At 42.9% G+C, this 21,442-nt stretch overlaps 1 protein-coding gene across 4 annotated transcripts in view; it reads left to right on the top strand.

Annotated features, from left to right (window-relative positions):
- The window catches only part of ZFYVE28 (zinc finger FYVE-type containing 28), a 135,970-nt gene that overhangs the window by 47,786 nt on the left and 66,742 nt on the right, over positions 1–21,442 (top strand). For all 4 annotated transcript variants that reach the window (XM_068149599.1, XM_068149598.1, XM_068149596.1 and 1 more), the window contains exon 2: positions 13,223–13,363. In XM_068149599.1, the coding sequence (XP_068005700.1) occupies positions 13,223–13,363 (141 nt within the window). The remainder of the gene's footprint in view (positions 1–13,222; positions 13,364–21,442) is intronic.

Genomic DNA, 21,442 nt, shown 5'->3' with positions numbered 1-21,442 from the left:
GTGCTGTGGCTGTACGTTGACTGGTTAGATGTGGCTTCTGGCAGCCTTTGGGGGGATCCAGAGAATGAGTGAAAAGCTTGCTTTGTGTAGTTTCAGCTGTTCTGTGGTGTTACTGTTCAGCAGGATGTTTTTATGGTAACTGTAGTCTGGCTGCAAGGGTTTTTGGAAGTGGCTTTGGTAAGGGCATTGTCTTTTTCCAAATGGCGGTCTCCTGTATTGAGCAATGCTTGTGGTGAGAGACAGTAAGGCAAGGCTTTATTGTAGCATCATCCTTTGCAAGTCAGGATAAATTCCTCACCATGGACAATGAAATGTATGAGAGGCATGTTGTTGTCCTCTACAACTCATGGCTGAAGTGCCTAATGGTGCTCTGCTGGGGTGTTTCCATCTGTTGCAGAGGATGGTGGATGCTTGGGGAGGAATGTTGAATCAATGTTGGCCTGGGCAGAATAAAGTAAAATAGAGCTTTTGTCTTCAAACTCTGACTTCCCCCCTCCCCCCCCAATTTTTTTATGTGTCTCTTGCTTTAAGTTCTGTTCAACAAGTGTTTAAATAGAATAGAATTAACCAGGTTGGAAGAGACCTTTGAGATCATGGAGTCCAGCCTATCATCCAACACTGTTTAATCAACTAACCCATGGCACCAAGTGCCCTATCAAGTCTCCTCCTGAACACCTCCAAGTGACTCCACCACCTCCCTGGGCAGCCCATTCCAATGGCCAATCTCTCTCTCTCTGTAGGACTTCCTCCTGACCTCCAGCCTAAACCTCCCCTGGTGCAGCTTGAGACTGTGTCCTCTTGTTCTGGTGCTGGTTGCCTGGGAAAAGAGACCAGCCTCCGCCTGGCTACAACCTCCCTTCAGGTAGTTGTAGAGAGCAATAAAGTCTGCCCTGAGCCTCCTCTTCTCCAGGCTAAGCAACCCCAGCTCCCTCAGCCTCTCCTCAAAGGGCTGTGCTCCAAATCCCTCACCAACTTTGTTGCCCTTCTCTGGACATGTTCCCTCAACTCAACATCTTTCCTAAACTGAGGGGCCCAGAACTGGACACAGCACTCAAGGTGTGGCCTAACCAGTGTGGTGTAGAGGGGCAGAATGATCTCCCTGCTCCTGCTGGCAATATGTCCAGGGAGAAACTGTGTGTTAAGAGAGAGATCTCCCATTTGTTCTATGCTGGGAATAACAAGGTTTTGTTGGGCCATCAGGAATACTGGGCTGGGTGCGTGTTCAACTGGGACAGTCATGCAGAGCCACACATGAGAAGAGCAAGTGGCACCCTGATGATGGTGGGGTGGCAGACCACAGCCTCCTTCACCTTCTTTGTAGTAATTTAGGGTATATGAGACAGGCTCTTGACGTACATGTCTGCTCTTCACAAGTGCTAATGGCCTTGTGGTAAGAAACATACATATAATATCATCAGGAAGTCTAGCAGTCTCCTGGTTTTTCATGTTGTGTCTAATGAAATTATTTCCTGGGAAATGAAGATGTTTGTAATGGCTCCTCTGGTAATTTAGCAAGTCTCTCTTCACAGGTAATGTGGTTTTTCCCCTTATGGAATAAAATAACTTGCGTAGCTTGCTTGCAATTGTGTTTTACCAAGACAATTATGTGTATACACGAGAGCTGTTAATGTGATTTTCCTAATTCAAGTTGCCTCATGTACTCTGGATTGATCTTGTTAGGAGGCCTGCACTCGTCATGGCTTCAGAAGTTAGCTTTGAGGTTTGCTGCTCAGAGGTCACTAGTAAGGTGAAGGGCTGGCTTTGCCATGAACCTCAAGATACAAAATCTCACCTCTCAGAAAAGTATTTGGCACATAAATCCATCTTTTCAATGATCTTCAATGTATTTCCTGCTTATGTTTGTCCCATTCTCAGCTCAAGTACTTGGTTTAGCTTCTGTCTTAGCCTGGGTGGGTTGGTTTGTGCTTTTTTGTACCCTGCACTTCAGTTTTTCCTTGGCTTCCTTGTCACAGTCCTTAAGCATTCAGTGTTGTGTTAAACAGTGGCTACTACAGTCCACATGCGGTTTGAGTGCAGTTTAAACTCAGAAGCTGCCCATCTCAAACTGGTCTTTCTGAGATGACCTGCATTCATAGACCTCCTGGACATTAAGTTTTGCCATCATAGAATCAATAAGGTTGGAAAAGACCTCAAAGATCATCAAGTCCCTGTCACCCAAAACCTCAGGACTACTAAAGCATGGCACCAAGTGCCACGTCCAATCCCCTCTTGAATGCCTCTAGGGACAGTGACTCCACCACCTCCCTAGGCAGCACATTGCAATGGCTAACAACTCTCTCTCTGAGAGCCTAAATCTCCCCTGGTGCCACTTGAGACTGTGTCCTCTTGTTCTATTGCTGGTTGCCTAGGAGAAGAGACCAACCCTCTCCTGGCTACAGCCTCCCTTCAGGTAGTTGTAGAGAGCAATAAGGTCTCCCCTGAGCCTCCTCTTCTCCAGGCTAAACAATTCCAGCATCATTTTTGGACAGATTGTTTTGCTGTATATGGAATAAATAGGTATATGTTGCATATATATGTTGCATATATATGTTGCTCCTTTGCTAGTCCAGAGAAGGGCAACGAAGTTAGTGAGGGGCTTGGAACACAAGCCCTATGAGGAGAGACTGAGGGAGCTGGGGCTGCTTAGCCTGGAGAGGAAGAGTCTCAGGGGTGACCTTATTGCTCTCTACAACTACCTGAAGGGAGGTTGTAAACAGGCAGAGGTTGGTCTCTTCTCCCAGGCAGCCAGCACCAGAACAAGAGGACACAGTCTCAGGCTGCGCCAGGGGAAGTTCAGGCTGGAGGTCAGGAGGAAGTTTTACACGGAGAGAGTGATTGCCCATTGGAATGGGCTGCCTGGGGAGGTGGTGGAGTCGCCGTCACTGGAGGTGTTCAGGAGGAGACTTGACAGGGTGCTTGGTTGCATGGGTTAGTTGATTGGGTGGTGTTGGGTGATAGGTTGGACACGATGATCTTGAAGGTCTCTTCCAACCTGGTTTATTCTATTCTATATCCCCAGAATGAGTTATGGGGATACCATCAGTCAGTACTTTTACCACCTTGCTGTAATTACACCACCACCCCCCCCCCCATGGTTAATGTCCTCTCTTTTGTTCTATTGGGGCCTGACTCTTCCTTTGGCTGCTGTAGGTAGTAACATGATTAGCTGAGCAGTAGCTTCTTGGAGAGTAGAAGTATAATGCCAGCTTGATTTACATGGCTGTGTTTTCAGTCCATTTCAAAAACATAATTGTGTTTTGCTGAGTATAAATCATCTTTGATACCTTTCCAAAATCCATGCATATCCCCAAACTTAATCAGTTCCAGGCTATATTCTTCTGCCTGTTATGGCAGTTGAGAAATTCCGGACTCCCTTTTTTTTTCCCTCTCAAATAAATAAACTAAATGAATAAAATTTGTTTCTCAATACATACTGTAATTATGGATGTTAGTCATGATTTTGAATAGTGCTTGTGTTCACAGAGCAATTTTGGCATGTGGTAACATCATCCTCTGAAGTTAATGGGTCTTCCTAAACAGAGCCTTCAATTCATAGCATCCTAGAATGGTTTGAGTTGGAAGGAACCTTCAAGATCATCCAGCTTTAACTCCCTTGCCATATTTAGGGACACCTCCTTCTAGAGCAGCTTGCTCAAGGCTCTATTCAACCTGCCAGGCTTGGAGCCTCCATGGCTTTTCTGAGAAACCTGTTCCAGTGCCTCACCACCCTCCTGGGGAAGAATTTCTTCCTCATGTCTTATCTTACTCAAGCTTCTGGTTTGAAGCAATTATCCTTTGTCCTGTTGCTCCATGCTGTATTCAAAAGTCGCTCTCCTGTAGGCCTCCTCAAATCCTGAAAAGCTGCCTTAAGGTCTTCCTAGAAGCCTTTCCTACTCCAGGCAGAACAACCTGGCTACAGCAATCCCATGCAGAGCTACAGGCTGGGGTCGGAGTGGCTGGAGAGCTCCCAAACAGAGAGGGACCTGGGTGTGCTGATTGACAGCCACCTGAATATGAGCCAACAGTGTGCCCAGGTGGCCAGGAGGGCCAATAGCATCCTGGCCTGCATTAGGAATAGAGTGGCCAGCAGGAGCAGGGAGGTCATAGTGCCCCTGTACTCTGCTTTGGTTAGGCTGCACCTTGAGTCCTGTGTCCAGTTCTGCGCCCCTCAGTTTAAGAAGGACATCGAAACACTTGAGCGTGTCCAGAGAAGGGCAACAAGGCTGGGGAGAGGCCTTGAACACAAGCCCTATGAGGAGAGGCTGAGGGAGCTGGGATTGTTTAGCCTGGAGAAGAGGAGGCTCAGGGGTGACCTCATTGCCCTCTGCAACTACCTGAAAGGTGGTTGTAGCCAGGAAGGGGTTGGCCTCTTCTCCCAGGCAACCAGCACCAGAACAAGGGGACACAGTCTCAAGCTGCACCAGGGGAGGTTTAGACTCGAGGTGAGGAGGAAGTTCTTCACCGAGCGAGTCATTTGTCATTGGAATGGGTTGCCCAGGGAGGTGGTTGAGTCATCGTCCCTGGAGGCGTTCAAGGGGAGATTGGACGTGGCACTTGGTGCCATGGTCTAGTCATGGGGTCTGTGTTGATAGGTTGGACTCGATGATCCTTGAGGTCCTTTCCAACCTAAGTGATACTGTGATACTGTGAAACCACAACCCATTCATCCCATCCTCAAAACAGAGGTGCTCTGGCTCTATGATCATCTATGTGGGAATGTCCCTGACTGGGATGTTGAGCCTGTGTTAGGGCAGTGGTGGTAGAGAAGGAAGTTCAGCTGTGGTGGAAGATGAGGGTTACTATTGTCTGCTGATGAAGACTTGCAGTAGGTGCCTGCATGGAAACTGAAGTGAGTTGCATATGTATGAGTTAATATTTTTACATTACTTAAGCATGCTTCATTTTTCAGAGCTCAGATGTCTCTTTCTTTTCTTGGTGTCTCCAACATAGTGTTGATTATGTAAGAATGTATTTTTCTAATGCTAAGGCAGATGAGTTTCAATCCTGTTTGTGTCCCAGCATTGTGAATATGACAATAAGCATCACAGGTAAATGTGTTTCCTTGCTTTTAACAGCAGTTTTGCAATTAATGCCTTTGCCTCTTGTGTTGTAGAGCAGAAATGAGCAGGAAAAAAAGTACTTGGCAACCAGAAATTGGCAGAGTGTGTTTGGGGAGAACCTGAACATGTGTAGTTACGATGTCAAAGTGATATTGCTGATTGATAAAGGCAATAAGCTGCCTGTATTGCAGCTTTTCTGAGAGCTGGCTGTGGGAATGTGGGAAAAGAAGCCTCTCTTCATTAAATAGGCAGCACCATAATTGCATTGGGTTTCTAATTACCTAACCAGGCAGCAAACAGGTCTGTGAAACTTGATCTTGCCAGAGGAGCCAATATGTGATTTGAAATCCTTGTATGAATCACAAGTGTAGTGACTGGGGAGTTTGGGAGGGTTTGTTTTTCTTTTTGCAGGGGAAAGGTGTGTGTACCTTCACTTTTCCTCTCTAATAAATAGAGAACTGTCCATTATAGGAAAATATATAACACAAAAGAGTTCATGTATTTGCCTTCTGCTTAGCTTTTGTGCGTTCCTTGTGTTGGTTTAAAAGGAACTTGTTTGGTTGAGGAAGAGGAAAATAGCTGAAGACTGATACAGCTTATCCAACATGCATGCTGATGAGAAATGGTGGGACTAGAACTGTGTGCTGAGCTAGCACAGAAAGCAGGAATGGCTGTACAAACACATTTGTTTCCCAGGAGAGATTTTCTGCGTGACCAGAAGACCAAGGACAGACCTTGAGGACATTGTCTGAAAAGAACCAGGAACGTCTTATTGAGCAAAAAAAACATTAATTCAGCCTGGGGGTGGGAGCAGGGACACAGGGGAGCCTTGTCCCATCTACTGGCATCCAGTTAAGCCTCTGTTCTCCAGCAAATGCATGCTTTTGGTGTACTTCAAAACATGCATCCAAAAAATTATGTATTCAAATCCTTTGTGGTCCTTCTGTTGTCCTGCTCTTGGTCAGCCTGGTACCTTCCTCTTCTCCTTGCCCATCTTTAGTGATTTTTAAAGCCATTATTCTTATTCAAGGATCCTAATCTCAGTATCAAGTCCTTAAAAACAATGAAGTTCTAAAAGCTCCCTTAAACTTTAGGTAGGTCTGTGCCTAAAAGCAGGCAGGACCTTGCTGCAGAGAGGTGGTGGTAAGTATTCCAGCTGAAGGACTGTCTGGAGTGCATTGTTATTAGGCATGGATGAACCTCCACAGAAAGGTGGTGTGGTGAGCCCAGGATAGACATCAGCTGAAGCTTGCTGTTACCTGGCAAACAGAATAGGAGACCCTATTTGATTGATGGTGGAACTCAGAAAGCTACTTGTTTATATGATTTAGCTGAAATAGTGGAAATGGGATCAAAAGATTTACTTACACAGGCATTCATTTGAAGTTGCCATCAGAAGACAGAAGCTGAGAGAGGTTTCTGTGCTGAGGGCCATAAGAGTAGTTTCTTTCATCACTGGGCTTGAACAGATGTGTTTGGGAACCAAGTTGTGATGAAATCTTTGTTGCAGTGATTGATTGTGCTGATGATATGATGCCAAGGTAGTTAAATCCTGAACATCTGGCAAGGTGTTCAACCTGAGCTTATTGAAAGCCTCCTGCAAGGCAAATGAGGTTATATATGAGCAGCTTTACACAGAGGCCTGGGCTTTTTATTACAGTACAATACAGAACACCTCATCACAAACAAGGTTGCTGAGGCAAAGAAAACTCAAGTTACACTTTCAATAGGAAGAAACCTAAGTAATGTGCTATGCCTGTCACTACCTGAGAGAGACTGTGGAGTAACTCTTTTATAGTCAGCAGGCTTAAACTTGTTGCTGGGTCAACTTTCCCTCTTGTTAAGAGTTTCATCTGTGCCCTGGTTAACAAAGATATTTATTTCATGATCCCCAAGTAAAATAGTTGTTCAAAACAGATCAGGACTGAACAGCAAGGCAAAATTTGTTATTCTGTCAGGTCTGCTAAGCACAAGCAAGTTACTGGATCTACAGATGTGGGAGAGAAAAGCCCTATTGGGAAAGGAAGTCATAGAACAGTTTTGGTTGGGAAAGCCCTTTAAGGTCATCCAGTCCAACCGTTCTCTGACAAGTCTGCTGCTAAACTGTGTCCCTATCCTCATCTCTTTGAAACATCTCCAGGGATGGGGATTTAACCACCCTGTGCATGTTAAACCAAGATGGAACTGAAAAGGGGCTGCCAATAAATCCTTCAGCTGCACAAACAGCAGGGGCTTTAGGGAGGTTTTCATTGTTGTTTTGGGGTTGGGTTTTTGTTTTGCTTGCTTCTTTTTGGTTGATTTGCTCTTGGGTTTTTGTGTGTATGTTACTTTTAGAGTATTTTGGGTGCTTGCCTTCTTTAGAACAGAAGTCTGATTCTGAAAGGAAAAAAGGATATAGCAAACTAATAATTAGAAAGACATGAACACTGAGGACATGTTTAAGAAGAGATCATTGTTTGCCTCAGTGTTCAGGAATTGTTATAAATGTTTAGACACATCCATAAAACGTGTTCTAACGTAGCTGCAGTGGGTTAAAGAGGCTTCTAATGCAGAAAGCTGTGAAGGCATGCAGCACAGCAGGATGGTTTGCATTACTGGGGGAGAAATAGTTGGGTGCCACTTCCCAATGCCACAGCATTCCTTTGTGTAAGGAGGGGCTGTAATCTGGAGCTGAACATGGTTGGTCAACAAGCCCAGGGAACTTGACTGGTGCTCTTCCTCTTGATGGGGGACAAATCACTGAAGACACTGCAGAATCTATTTTCTTTGAAGAGATCCTTAGTGTAATTTTTGAGTTTAAATACAAAAATCTAGACCAATCTGAAGCAAATTGCATACAAGCATTAGGAGAGTGGTTTGGCCATTTAAAAAATGTATCCTGGCAAGCTGAATTTGCTGTTTCTGAGTAAATAGTTGTTCTTTAAACTTGATGTTCTTGCAGCAGCTGAGGATGGATGAAATGTGATTATCTTGTGGTCAAACTTGGAGATATTAGCTGCAGGAAGAGGCTTCTGGTAAAAGTTCAGTGGGGTTGGTGGACCTTTATTAGCTGCTAGTGCCCACTTGGCTGCACTCACTGCTCAGCAAGCCAGAGGGAGAAAACAGGACGAAAAAGCTTGTGGGTCAAGATAAAGAGAGAGAGATCACTTGCCAGTTACCATCATGGGCAAAACAGACTCCATTTGGAGAAGATTGTTTAAAAATAGCCTGCCAGAGGGTGGGCACAGAGGTAGCATTGTGGATGACCTGCTCTTCTCATGGAAGAAGTGGCTGCTCCATCACTTTTCAGGCCTGCTTAACGTGTTGATTTCTCCACCGCAAAACCTCTTTTTCTCTTCCTGAAATCTGTCCCTCTTTCCCCTAGAAATGACTCAGCTGCAGGGCACTCTTCTTCATCAGAGAATGTGGCTGAAAGCCCAAGTAATAGGTGTTCAGCACATGCTGATGTGCTTCCCCCATGGAATATGGATTTGAGCACATGCTTTTCTAGATTAGTGTTATGAACGCTCAAAAATAGAAACTCTCTGCAGTGGCTTAGTCCATCAGGAGTGAAAACTGACTGCGTGGCAGTCTCAAATATTGGCAACTCCAGTTGCCTGTAACCACTATTAGATTGTCCTTTTTGGGGAGGACTGCTTTTATACTCTTCTGTAAGGGAAGCAAAGCACTAAAATGTGTTTGGAGTGACTGTGCTAGTACTGCACTAACTTATTCACCAGTTTTTTTGTTGGCCCATGCATCATTATCTCACTGATTTTTATTTTTCTAAGTATTTGTTTTTGCTTAAGGTGCTGTTAGCCTTTCTGTTGTGCTATCGAGCTGTTCACCTGTCTTCCTCGCTTGTGTAATGATATTCTGTAGATAGAGCTGGCAAAGCTTTAACCAAGCTGTAGCTTTTCTCACAGTGCTTGCGTTTTTTACCTATCCTCATGATCAATTACCAATCATGGAATCCCAGGCTGGTTTGGGTTGGAAGGGAGTTTCAAGTTTAGTTCTAACTCCTGGCGTGAGCAGGGACATCTCCTACCCAGATCACCTTGCTCAAGGTCCCATCCAAGCTGCCTTTGAATGCCACCAGGCTTGAAGCCTCCACAACTACTCTGGGCAACCTGTATGAGTGTCTCACCACCCTCCTGGGGAAGAACTTCTTCATGTCTCATCTCAATCCAGCTTCTTCCAGATTGAAGCCGTTAGCCCTCATCCTGTCACTACATGTCTTTGTGAAAAGTCCCTCTCCAACTCTCCTGTAGCATCCTTCAAATCCTGTGAGGCTGCTCTACGGTCTCCCTGCTGTTTTCCCTTCTCCAGGCTGAGCAACCCCAATTCTCTCAGCCTGTTTCCATAGCAGAGCTGCTCCAGCTCTCTCATCATCTTTCTGGTCACCTCTGAACCTGCTTTAACACTTGGGAGCCTAGAATGATAAATAATTCTAAGTAATGTGGATGGAGTTATTTTAAGTGTTTTGCATAAACAAAGTAAAAATCAGCATTGAGCATGCTCCTATTTCTTAGCTTCTGCTACCAATTGGAACAAATTGAATTTGGAAAGCTGTAGTTACTTGCTTTCAATGACCCCCTGCTAAGGGATTTAGAGGTTCATGCAGGTTTGTCTTGCCTGTGACCACAGATGATTGACACAATGAATCAAAGAACACGCTACTAATCCCCACCAAACATAGCACACTAGGGGGAACTCAATTAAAACTTTTGTTCGCCCAATTTAAAAGATCAGCCACATGGGAGCTAAGTATCTCAGCCTTACTTGTTGTGCTTGAGACCAGTCTTAATAAATTGCCTTATTTTGCTTCTGCAGTGCAATTTAGATGCTTGTAAATCAGCAATCAAGCTTTGCCACAGTTCACGGCATCCCAGCGTGGTGGGGGTTGGAAGGGACCTCTGGGGATCATCTAGTCCAAGGCCTCTCTTGAAGCAGGGTCATGCAGAGCAGGTTGCCTGGGATCTCATCCACACGGGTTTGGAATCACTCCAGAGGAGCCTCCACAACCTTTTCTGGGCAGCCTGCTTTGCTGCTTCACACAAACTTCTGTGTCTTTGGCTAACAGCTTTGTCTAGAAAGTTTTAATGAATGTAGATAAATACTGAAGGAAAATGTGAAGTTGGAATAAAAATAATTGGGTAGGGAAAATGTTGACAGATGCTTTACTGAGCCTTACTTAATGAATACAGAAATTTAGACCTAAACAAAATTAAATCTCCTAGTTCAGTTGTAGGCTCTCTAGATAACTATGGTGACTTTGATTTTTGTTTGGTTCCCTGACCATATATCATGAGCTTTATCCTTCTCCCCGGGCAGCTTTATATCAAGGCTAGACTGAGGGCATTATTCAAGACTGTAAATGCTTGACATCTTACACTGAGACTTTTATTAAAGACAACAGTGAGAGAATTAAGAGAAAGAAGCTTGTTCCTGGAAATGCTCTCTGGTTTTGTGGAAAGTGCTTTTTTAGAGAAGAAAAAGAACCCCTAACCTTCATTACTTACATGGCAACTGCCTGGAAAGATGCTTCATTTCTGACTTGCCTCAGAAATTGGGTGGTGTGAAGTGGTGATGCAGGAAGGTGCTGGGCAGTGTGGCAGCTCACAGCAGTGAGTGGATTCACTCTATTAATACACAAATAAAAGCTGTAGGAACAGGGGTGTGTGCCTCTGTTTTCAGGGAGGATCGTGGCTGTGTCATTAAATTGCTGACTGAGAACCAATTCAGTACCGAAAACTGAGGGTATATTTAGCATCACTTATAAGACTAAATCTTTCTCCTTAAGTCTTAGGGCAACAAAATATGTGCAGCAGTTAACTCCTTGATCCTGTCAAGTGTGCAGGCTGTACACTGCTCTCTTCAAAAGCTGTTTTTGTGCCATGTTGTTCCCTTTCAGGGACTGAAAGGCTGTGCAGGTTTTAATGCTGTTGTGCTGTGGAAGCCTGAAAGAATTCTTCTGCAGGATGTGTGGCTTGTGTGGATTAAAATAGGGAGTTTAGCTATGTGTTGTGCCTTCTGTTGAACTTTACTTTTGCTTCCTATTAAAAAACAAATGTCTCTCTTGTTGGCATTTGTTGTGCTCTCACCACTTCAGAAGCTGTGTTGCTGCTGGGGGAAGGTTGCTATTAATCTTTCTGTGTGATTACAGACAGCTCAGTCTTCAGGACTGGGTGTGTGAAGGATGGGGTTCACCGCTCCAAAGCACCTAGGCTTTGTTTAGGCTGGAGAGGACTTCTAAGACAGGGCCCAACCATGATCACCTCTATTAGTGGCTTAAACCTGTGGTTTGGTAACGGCAGCGTTTCTGATCCCACTGCATCTCTATGCCTGTCCCTTAAGAGCTTTGTCTTATTCTTTTCCACTGCTGTCATTATTTTGTCATAGAAAATGTGATGGTTCACAACATACAATTCCTCATTGTACCTGCAGTGTTTTATGTCCTGTGCCATTTGTTGCATTTGGTGGTGTCTTCTCAAGTGATCATCATCTTCTGGTTTGCTGTTGGCTTGTTTCTTTGCTGTTATTCCTCTTTCTGCTGGTACATGTTTTGTTCTGATGTAGTTACCTTGTACTTCATTAGTTGTCATTTAAAATGTGTTGCAATTTGGTAGTTTCTATTATTTGCTAGTCTTGAATTCTTTTTGCTAGCTCACATAAATGTTTTTTTTACCCAATAGTTTCCTTTGTTTGGAAGTTCTTTCCTATCTATTTTTCTCCTCCTCAATATCTGAACCTTCTGTAAGTTAGATCCATGCAACTAAGTTCTCATTTTTACTGGTTCTATGCATAACCTGGTCCTTGTAAAAGGCTCTTTTGTGTTTCACTCTTCATTGCATTGGGAATCATTTTCAGATACTTTGCAGCTATTTGTTTTCTGTTGTGTCAGGAGTTTTTTCTTTCATCTGGTTAACAACTCATTCCCAGCCTGCAGTTTGTACAGTCTTAATGTTTCTTATGCTTTGATTAAACCCAACTATTTTTGCTTTATACACATCTCCTGCCTATCTTGGCTGTTACACTGTGTCCTCCTTAAGAATAATAGGAAGTTGTGCCTGGCTGAGCCCATGAATCTTTTACCAAGTTGCTGGCACCTGCAAAAAGCTGTTTCCTCCCTCCTCCCCCTTGTCTCTCCTTTCTCTTCTAACAGTTGAAATTCTTACCTTCTGATAAGAATCTCTCACTGATCTGGTACATTTTTCAGTTGTTAATTTCCAGTTGTTTATATATATACATAAACACCAAATAACCCCCCAAAACCTGAGCAAACAGAACCACAAACCAAAACCCCCAACACAACAAATCCCTTTATGGTTTAAACTTGCTTCTCAACATTTTGGATGATGCATTCCTTTTTCCCCCTTTTCTTTCTATTATAGTTGCTGGTTTGTGTTTATGTGGGGGGGAAAAAAAATCCATTGTGATAATTCTATTCTTCACCACTTGGAAGACTTGTGCTATGGTTTTCTCTCTGTAATGCCTCATTTAGTCTGATTGCTTGCTCTGAAATCTTTGCATCTTTTTGGCCCCAGTAATCAATTTGATAGATTCAGAGTCTTTCCCTTCTGTGACTTGACCTTTGTGATCCTCAAGGTGAGTATTCTGACCACACAGCACTGTGCATCATGTTGTAGGGGGTACCACAGTGCTTGAGAAATGCCCACGTTGCTGGATAGATTTCACAGGATATATCTGGTTGGAAGAGACCTTTGAGGTCATCCAGTCCAACCTTTGACCCAGCACTGAAGAGTCAACTCTAAACCATGTCCCTAAGCACCAGGTCTACATGCTGCTTGAACACCTAATTTGGGGGGTGTGTGTGTTGTAATTTGGAAAACAACTCTCTGGGTTTGTTTAAGACTGAAATGTGCTTCTGTTTATTAAACAAAACTTGTGATCCAGTTGTTTGCTCCACCAAATAATTTTGCCACGAGTAGTGAGAATGCTGGGGTGGGTTTGAAGATGATGATAGCTGAGTAATGCCCTGAGTTTATCAGAGGGTTTTTTTACTTAAAGGTGGAAAAAAAACCAACTGAGTCTGTTGAAGTGTGTCAAGAGCATTCTTTTCCATGCTGCTGCACTCATCTGCCTTTTATATTGCAAAGAAAGCTGAAGTGGGGTTTTATTTGCCAACGTAAGATTGTGTCTATCTCTTGTCTTCAATCCAGAGAACAGACCCACAGCTCCTTGCCCAGTTCTATTATGCTGATGAGGAACTAAATCAAGTAGCAGCTGAACTGGACAGTTTGGATGGAAGGAAAGACCCCCAGAGATGCACGCTGCTAGTCAACCAATTTCGCTCTTGTCAGGTAATCCAAGTGGCACCTTCATGGTTTTGTGGGTGGGTTTGTGTCCATGTCATGTATCACATGCTTACTTATTGTATTAATTAACTTTCACTGTCCAATCCCTTTAAAATAACCCTTTGTTAGATAGGTGTGTGCCTTTCCTTAGTTTGCAGGGTATGTCTTTGTAAATGCCATCCATGAAGTAAATCTTCTACATCTCATTGAAAAGTGTTGCTGCCTTCCCTTAAATAAGAGCATGCATTAAGGACTTTATTTCTTTTACATACAATAAGCATACAGAGCTTACTAAAATGAGAAACATTTCAGCCTTTCAGGCAATATAATGCAGCCATGTCTCTTGTAGCTATGCAGCTTTTGTACCTCCTGAATGTGGTAGCTTTTCATTAGTAAGTGAATAATGTGGAGACAGCTGCTGGCTTTTCTGGAAAGAATATTATCTACTTCATGCAAATAGTCTGGATGATAAGAGGAACTGCTGAGGAACCAAGTAAAAGAGGGGGGTTATCTAGAAATTATTTCCAAAGTATGACTTTGTCTCTAAGTTCCTGTTGTATAGTTCACCTAAAAGAAATAGTCTGTTTGCTGAGGTTCTGGTTGTACTTTGAGTGAGACTTGGAGGATGAAGAAGCAGAAACTGCAAAACCCAGCTCACCTACATCTATCTTTCTAGCTTGGGTGGTTTTGTGACTTATTTGTGGCCCTTACTAAGAAAAGCAGTTAAGAAATTGAAAAGGAGTTGAGAAAATGCAACTTTTGCTGTCTGAATTTATTGGGTTCTAACCAGATATTTTCAATCATAAAATTCAAACTTTTAGAGGTAGAAACTACTCTTGTGGTATGCTTTGGTACTTGCTCTCCCAGTCACACTCCAGAAAAACTGTGACTGTGATTTTGGGTTGTACTGCATCATCTGCTCACAATGACCACAGTCACTGCATGGGAAACCACTGAGTCTTAACCATCCATTGAAAACACAAGGTGAGGAGAGGAGAGAAAGAACAGTATTTTATCTGTAGTTCAGTTAGAGTGTTCTCTTCTTTTTTGAGGTCCAGATGTCACAAGTTTTGTTCAAACCAAAAACTGCAGTCTATTCCTTGTGAAAGAGAACCTGACTATAGAAGGCTTCTAATTTCTTTGATTACAAAGTGTTCTAACTTCCTCTTTGTAATATAAAATGATGCCTCATTTCTTAATGCATGGTTGTCAGCCCTAGATCATATTTCTTTGATATTAAGAAAACATGACTTGTTGATATCTTGATTGAACATTGGCATTGTGAACCCTGAGACATGCTGGTGTCACTCCTAGAGCACTGGAAGGCTAAATGAGGACAGTGGAGCCAGGTCATGTTTCCTCAGCGTTTGTGAAGTATGGGACTATACTAGATCCAGTTCTGTAGGAATTAATGTAATGTGACATGTGTGACAATCAGGGGCTCTATAGTTCTTCCACATTCTTCAGCAGTGCCATCAGAGTATTGCTGCCAGTTCAGCTGGATTTCTTCTTTTAAACTCGAGTTGTGAAGGAGGATAAATTCTGCTATCATCCACTGAATTGTTTATGTATTCTCATGACTTAAACATGCTGCAGTTTGCCTTCTTTCTTCCATATGCACGTGGTAGGACCATGTTAGCAAGATTAACAAGAGGAGCAAATTAGTTATTTGGTGAAGTTTCTGTGCTTGGGGATTAAGTGTTTTCTACTGTTAGAAGCTTTTTCACTTAATCTCCTAAGAAAAAAAACCCTTTCATTTTGCTTTAATGCTGGAGAAGGATGATAAGACAGACAAGAAGACAAATTATTGTTGGTTTTTTAAGACAGTTTTTTAGCAGTGGAATTTAATTTTCCTTGTGACCTTAACATACTTGGAAGTTAAAATAAAAGCTGGCTTTTTCTATATGAAATAATTCATAAGTGGTAAATTATTTCATCTATTTTCAAGGGATATAACAGCAATGCCAGAACTCTGTGTGTACATCTTATTCAGATATGAATAATGGATTATTAGGAAGAATATTTTGTGGAATCTTGAGCATCTTGGTTTTCTCAGGCATCAGGTTGTCATAAATAAGTTTTTATTAAACAAAAGCCTTTAGCTGCTGATCTCCATGTTATGCCTGGAATGCAACAGGTACTTCTACATATACCTGAAGGGTGGTTGTAGACAGGTGGGGGTTGGTCTCTTCTCCCAGGCAACCAGCAGCAGAACAAGAGGACACAGTCTCAAGCTGCACCAGGGGAGGTTTAGGCTGGATGTTAGAAGTTCTTCATAGAAAGAGAGACTGGCCATTGGAATGTGCTGCCCAGGGAGGTGGTGGAGTCACCATCCCTGGAGATGTTTAGGAAGAGACTACATGGAGTGCTTGGTGCCATGGTTTAATTGATCAGATGGTGTTGGGTGATAGGTTGGACTTGATCTCTTTTCCAACCTGGTTAATTCCATTCTATATTAGAAGTAGGGATTACAAAATCAATGTTATAAATGTCAGACTGCCCTGTTGTGGTTGTTAGTTGTGACTGTTTGAGGCTGTGTCTTTAAGAAAAGGACAGTACTGTGGCACTGGGGGGGGAGAAGGCTGGGCCTTTCTCTCTAACCCTCGACATTAGTGTAGAATTTAACTAAACTACTAATTGCATGTCATGAGTTCAAGGTGGTAGGAGGAAGATAGGCTGTTATACACTAGGATAGCTTGTTCAGTCAGTGTAACTGAGAGAAACTTAATAGTTCAGTCATAACTCCCAAGTTCCTTTAGGGTTGTAAAGATCCAACAATTGCCTCAAACTTTTCTTCTTTGGGAAGGCTTTGTATTGGCTCTTTGCAACACAACATTCTTGGTGGAAGAAATGAAGGCTTTAAGACAGTCAGCTGAAAAAAATTAATCATTTTCAGAAGTACATCATGTATTAGCAAGTTAGTCTTGCTTCAAAGAGTGTTGAAATGGTGGATATGAAAACAGCTTGTGATAAGCAGTTTGATGTTGGAGAGCAGGCGTTGGATGGGAGGCTTCACAAGTGCATGCTTTAGCACTGCTTGCACACATGAAAACTTCTCATTTTAAAGGCTTTGGGAAATGCTTGTGTGAAATTAATTATGCAGGAAGTGTGCTGTGTCAATTTAAGAATGCTTACCTTTTGCTTGTGTCATCTTCTCTCTCCTGCTGGATGCCCATTTTTTACAGAGCAGTGTTATTTTTTTCCAGCACTTTCAAGAGTAGTGTTGAGATGAACAGCAGCAGGATTACCCCAGGTACACAGTTCTTCCCCCTGCAGAGCAAGCTTTTTATATGGGTCAGGGTTTAATTTCAAGTATGTAGTGTACAAGATCTGTGTCCTTGGGTTTGCCAAGAGAATACATTTTCAGTTCTCAAGGTTGCTGTGTTGTGCTCAGCACTGGTGAGGCCACACTTGGAATACTTGGTTCAGTGTTGGGCTCTGCACTGCAAGAGCAGGTCCAGATGTGGGTTATGAAGCTAGTAAAGGGTCTGGAGAGCAGCTTCTGGTAAGGAGCAGGTAAGGGAACTGGAGTTGTTCAGCCAGGAGAGGAGGAGGCTGAAAAGAGACCTCCTTGCTCTCTACAACTCCCTGAAAGGAGCTTGGATCCAGGTACATGTTGATCTCTTCCCTCTAATGACAGGATGAGAGGAAACAGCCTCAAGTTGTACCAGGGGAAGTTTAGGTTTGATTAGGAAAAAATTCTTTACTGGAAGGGCTGTTAAGACCTGGAAGAGGCTCTCCAGGGAAGTAGTTGAGTCACTATCCCAGGAGGGGTTTAAAAGATGTATAGACATAATGCTTAGGGTCATTGTTTAGCAGCAGACTTGGTAGAGTTAGGTTAATGGTTGGATGCAATCTTAAAGGTAGTTTCCAGCCTAAGTGATTCTATGATCCTTATCCACAGCCAGTTCAAATAAGCTATGGTCAGCTTGAGACCTCTGGGAACCCACATCTTCAGCTGTATTGATGCACTTACTTGCAGAGTTGTTCTGTTAACTTCAGCAGCAGAATGACCCAGGTCACCATGGATCAGTGCTCTGAAACCATTCACATATGCCCTGTGCAAGTAAGCTGAGAGTGGTGGTGTGGCAGCCTGGAGAAGGTGAGATAAGTGGCTGATTTCTGAAGCTGGCCTCGCTGCCTAATGCTTGCACTGCAGAATGGCCTTGGGCCTTTTGTCAGTCTTTGATGTAAAGTGGCTTTTGATTTCAGATGTAAAAAAAACTCAGCTGAAGGACTCTATTATCTGGTAAGTTTAAGTTTATAAGAATAAGGGTTTTCTAGGGGGAAAAATACACCTTTTTCTTCAGTTCTTTATCTGTGCTGAGAGCCAAGTCACATTAATTAGCATCCCTTGATGAAGAACAGATCTGTGAAGAGCTGTTGAATAACTCCTAGGACAATGCCATGTCATAGTGGATTGACAGGGGCTTACCTGAGAAATACTGATTGTATTCATTAACGTTCTTGACTAGAGCAAACTGGGAGCATGCCTCATAGCCACTGTGAACAAGGAGGTGGTTCAGAGGTGCAAAGTTTTCATGTTTGATTGCATCTGTCCATAAAAACATTTTTCTTGTAGAATTAAGCAGAAACAGATATCCTTCAAGTTAGACTAAAGCTGTAAGAAACACCCTGTTGGATTCTGACACCTAATAATTTGTTAGAAGTTGGCTAGAATCTGTTCTTTGATGTTACTTGGTTAATTGATTTAAAGGTTAAAAGATGTGGACCAAGCCAGGAGTACTTTTAGCTGAAGTGATGGCCAAGTCATTCCATCCTGTTTAATTTGCAGCTCTTGTATTAGTTCTGCTGGTTGAGGTCAGCTGATGGAGACAGCAGGGTAAGTATTGAGATTGTGGGGAGAAGCTGACTGGATGAAGCCTTCATGTTCCTGAAGTTTAGAAACTGTTGTAGACAAAGGTATTGGGTTTTAAGTTGAGGGAAGAAGTAGGAACCAAAAGCAGGTCCTCTTCAGCCTGTTCCATTGTATTGGAACACTTGGGCATTACTCATTGCTTGGTGGTGAGGAGAGGATCATGCTCATGTCCTGAATTGTGCATGTTTGTGAGGCTGTTTCTATAACATGCCAGAGCTGGTGGGCTCTAGAGAAATTCCCATAAGATTTCTTTTTAAGAGATCTAATGCAGATGTAGGAAAGCCAGGAATTCAGGCCAGAAGGGCAGCTGGCTGATGTGAAAGTGAGCCCAGCCTTCTTCTAAGAAACTTATTCTCTCTTTTATACAATCTCTTCCAATTTAATTGAAGTGGTGACAGTGCCAGTGTAGCAAAGAGGGTGAAACTGAGAGGAAAAGCATTTTTAAAGTGATGTCTGGGCTTGAAGATTAATCCTGACAATGCACATTTCTGCTGAACTGTTTGTCTGTGATAATAGAGCTTGTAAGTTGTCTTCCTCTTTTTTCTCCCCTATGGAGTTTAATCTCCAGTTCACTTGTTTTATAATTGATTACAACATTTGTCATTTCATTACTCCCAGTAATGATGACTTGTGTGAGTTACATCCAACAGATGCCTTCTCTGTGCTACCTGACATCTTCAAACAGCTGACATCAAGTACTTGTTTGCTGCTTGGGTATGTGTGAGGGAAAGCTTCTAATGTTTCTTTTGAAAACACACAGGCTTGTCAACCCTTTCCTATGTTTTTACTGTACTTGTCATAGAACCACAGAATTGTTTTGATAGGAAGAGACCTTTAAGAATTATCAAGTCCTACCATTAACTCAGCACTGCCAGGTCATCACTAAACCATGCCCCTCAGCACCACATCTCCAGGGCTTTTAAATCTCTCCAGGGATGGTGTCTCCCCCACTGCTCTGGGCAGCCTGTTCAAGGGCTTGACAACCCTTTCAGTGAAGAAGGTTTTCCTAATGTTCAACCCAAATCTCCCCTGGGGTTTCCTTGTCTTGTTACTTACTCCAGCCTCCTTTAAGGGAGTTGTAGAGAGCAAGGTCTCCCTTCAGCCTCCTCCTCTTCAGTGCTGAGCACAGTGGGACAATCTCTTCCCTGACCCTGCTGGTCACACCATTCCTGATCCATGTCAGGATGCTGGTAGCCTTCTTGGCCAACTGGGCCTACATTGGCTCATCTTTCATCAGTTGCTGACCAACACTACCAGGCAATTTCCAGCCACTCTGCCCCAAGCTTGGAGCATTCATGGGGTGGTTGTGAGTCAAGTGCAGCACTTGGCCGTGTTGAACCTCCTACTGCTGACCTCAGCCTATCACTTCAGATGTGAATGAAGAAAAGGAACTTGATTATAGTTGTACATGTGCTAAATGCACTAAGCAGCCTGTAAGTATCTCAAGAGTTGATTTTCTTCTGTTGGACTCAGGCTATGAATGCACATTTTAAATTTACCTTTTCCCCCTCTCCCCAAGACATGGCAAGCAATCAGTGGAATGATACAGCTAAACAGAGAACAAATGGACAGCCATAAACATTTTCAATTAGTAAATGAAATAATTGCCTTTTAAAATCTTGTCTTAACTTCTTCATAGTTGGAAGACTTTTGGTCCCTTGTATTATTTTTCACTGTAGAATGGTCAGCACGATGGCTGGAAGAACATAAAACCACTTGACTGTGAGTGGGGCCATCAGTAAAACTCAATCAGCTACCAAGAATTTTATTTCCTTTCTGTGTTTTAGGTTCATATTTGATCTTATGTAGAGAGTGATTAATATTGTAAGAGATGTTTTCTTTTCTTTGAAAACAAGATGGGAACATTGTGTACTACTGCAGCCTTCATTTGTAGTTCCCCACGTTAACATGCATTTTCGTGAGTTTCCACTTGCTTGTATGGATCAAATAGGTCATTTGAAGGAACTGCCTGTTATCTAAGGCTGTGAGCAGAGTGGATTGGAAATGCTGTGCACTGCAGGTCAGGGAATTAATTTGCAGCAGAGAACCATGGAGAGGAAAGCTGGCTCCTTGCCAATCCAGCACTGAGTGTTGAGGATGCGGAATGCTTTTGCTCAGCAGCAGAGGAAGGCAAAGCAAAGGTGGCAGCAAGTCAGGATTATGTTGCCTGCCTTCTTCCCCTGGCCTCAGCTGTGGTGCAACTTTGGAGCTGTTACAGGGAAGGTGGTGCCAGGCTGGATTTTGGTTGGGTTTTTTTGGGTTGTGCTTGTGGAATCTTGCAGTGCATTTTAGGGCAGTTTGGGGATCACTGTGCCACGGTAGGAAGGCAGTTGCCTGGGACTTGAGGAGGAGAAAGCCCGTGTTGTGTTTATGGCAACAGACACCTGTGTTCAAAGCAAATATCTCTTACTCTTCTGTTGCTATGAAACTGTGAAAAGGTAGTGCAGCAGGTTGCTTACTGGATTGTTTCCAAATGTCTGAGGTGAGAAGACAAACATTTTAGAGGCATTTTGAAAACAGGCTTAAGTGTGTGTGTGCATTGCTCTAAGAGTGTGCCTGTACCTATGCTATTTACCTAACAATATTTTGTTTCACTGTCGACAAAGTTCTGAAGTTATTTTTTTTTTACTGATAAAGGGAGGCTTGACTCAAAAGCCCTGTACAAGTTTGGGTGTACTTCATTTCAGTCTAATAATAGTTAATGGATTTTCAGTGTGGAGGAGTAAAGCAGATTTATTTCTGATGGTAGCACCAGGAACACTTAGGTTTTTGAGATCTGAAAATACCATTTTTTTTCCCTGCAGAGAGGATAATGCTCCATGATGATGCTGTGCTTCAGTCTCTCAAGTTGATCTTAGTTATTAATAGCCCTTCTGTAAATAGGGATTCCTCTTGTATTTACTGAGAGCTATATTTGGGTGGGTAGTAAGAAAAGAGGGAAATTAATTCCATGATTAGGCCTTCGTGTTAGCAGAGATGCTCAGAACAGATGTAAGTTGAATTGAAATGTCATTTGTCAAAAGAGCTCACACTGGCTTAGTAAAAGATGTCATTTTAGGCAATACTTACATGCAGTATCTCTATTGGAAGAACCATTTTTATTGGAAGCTGTTCTCAAAGCTCTGTGACCTGTCTTAGAGAACTGGTGTGCCACTGTTCACCGCTTCATAGGTACCGATCACCCCCCTTGGAGAGGTGTAATCATT

The sequence above is a fragment of the Melanerpes formicivorus genome, unplaced genomic scaffold (genome assembly GCF_026170545.1).
Source record: "Melanerpes formicivorus ecotype bairdi unplaced genomic scaffold, bMelFor1.0.p_v2 SCAF_18, whole genome shotgun sequence".
In the NCBI taxonomy this organism is placed as follows: Eukaryota; Metazoa; Chordata; class Aves; order Piciformes; family Picidae; genus Melanerpes; species Melanerpes formicivorus.
Note: the sequence above shows the minus strand (reverse complement) of the source record. Positions and strands in the feature narration are given on the sequence as shown.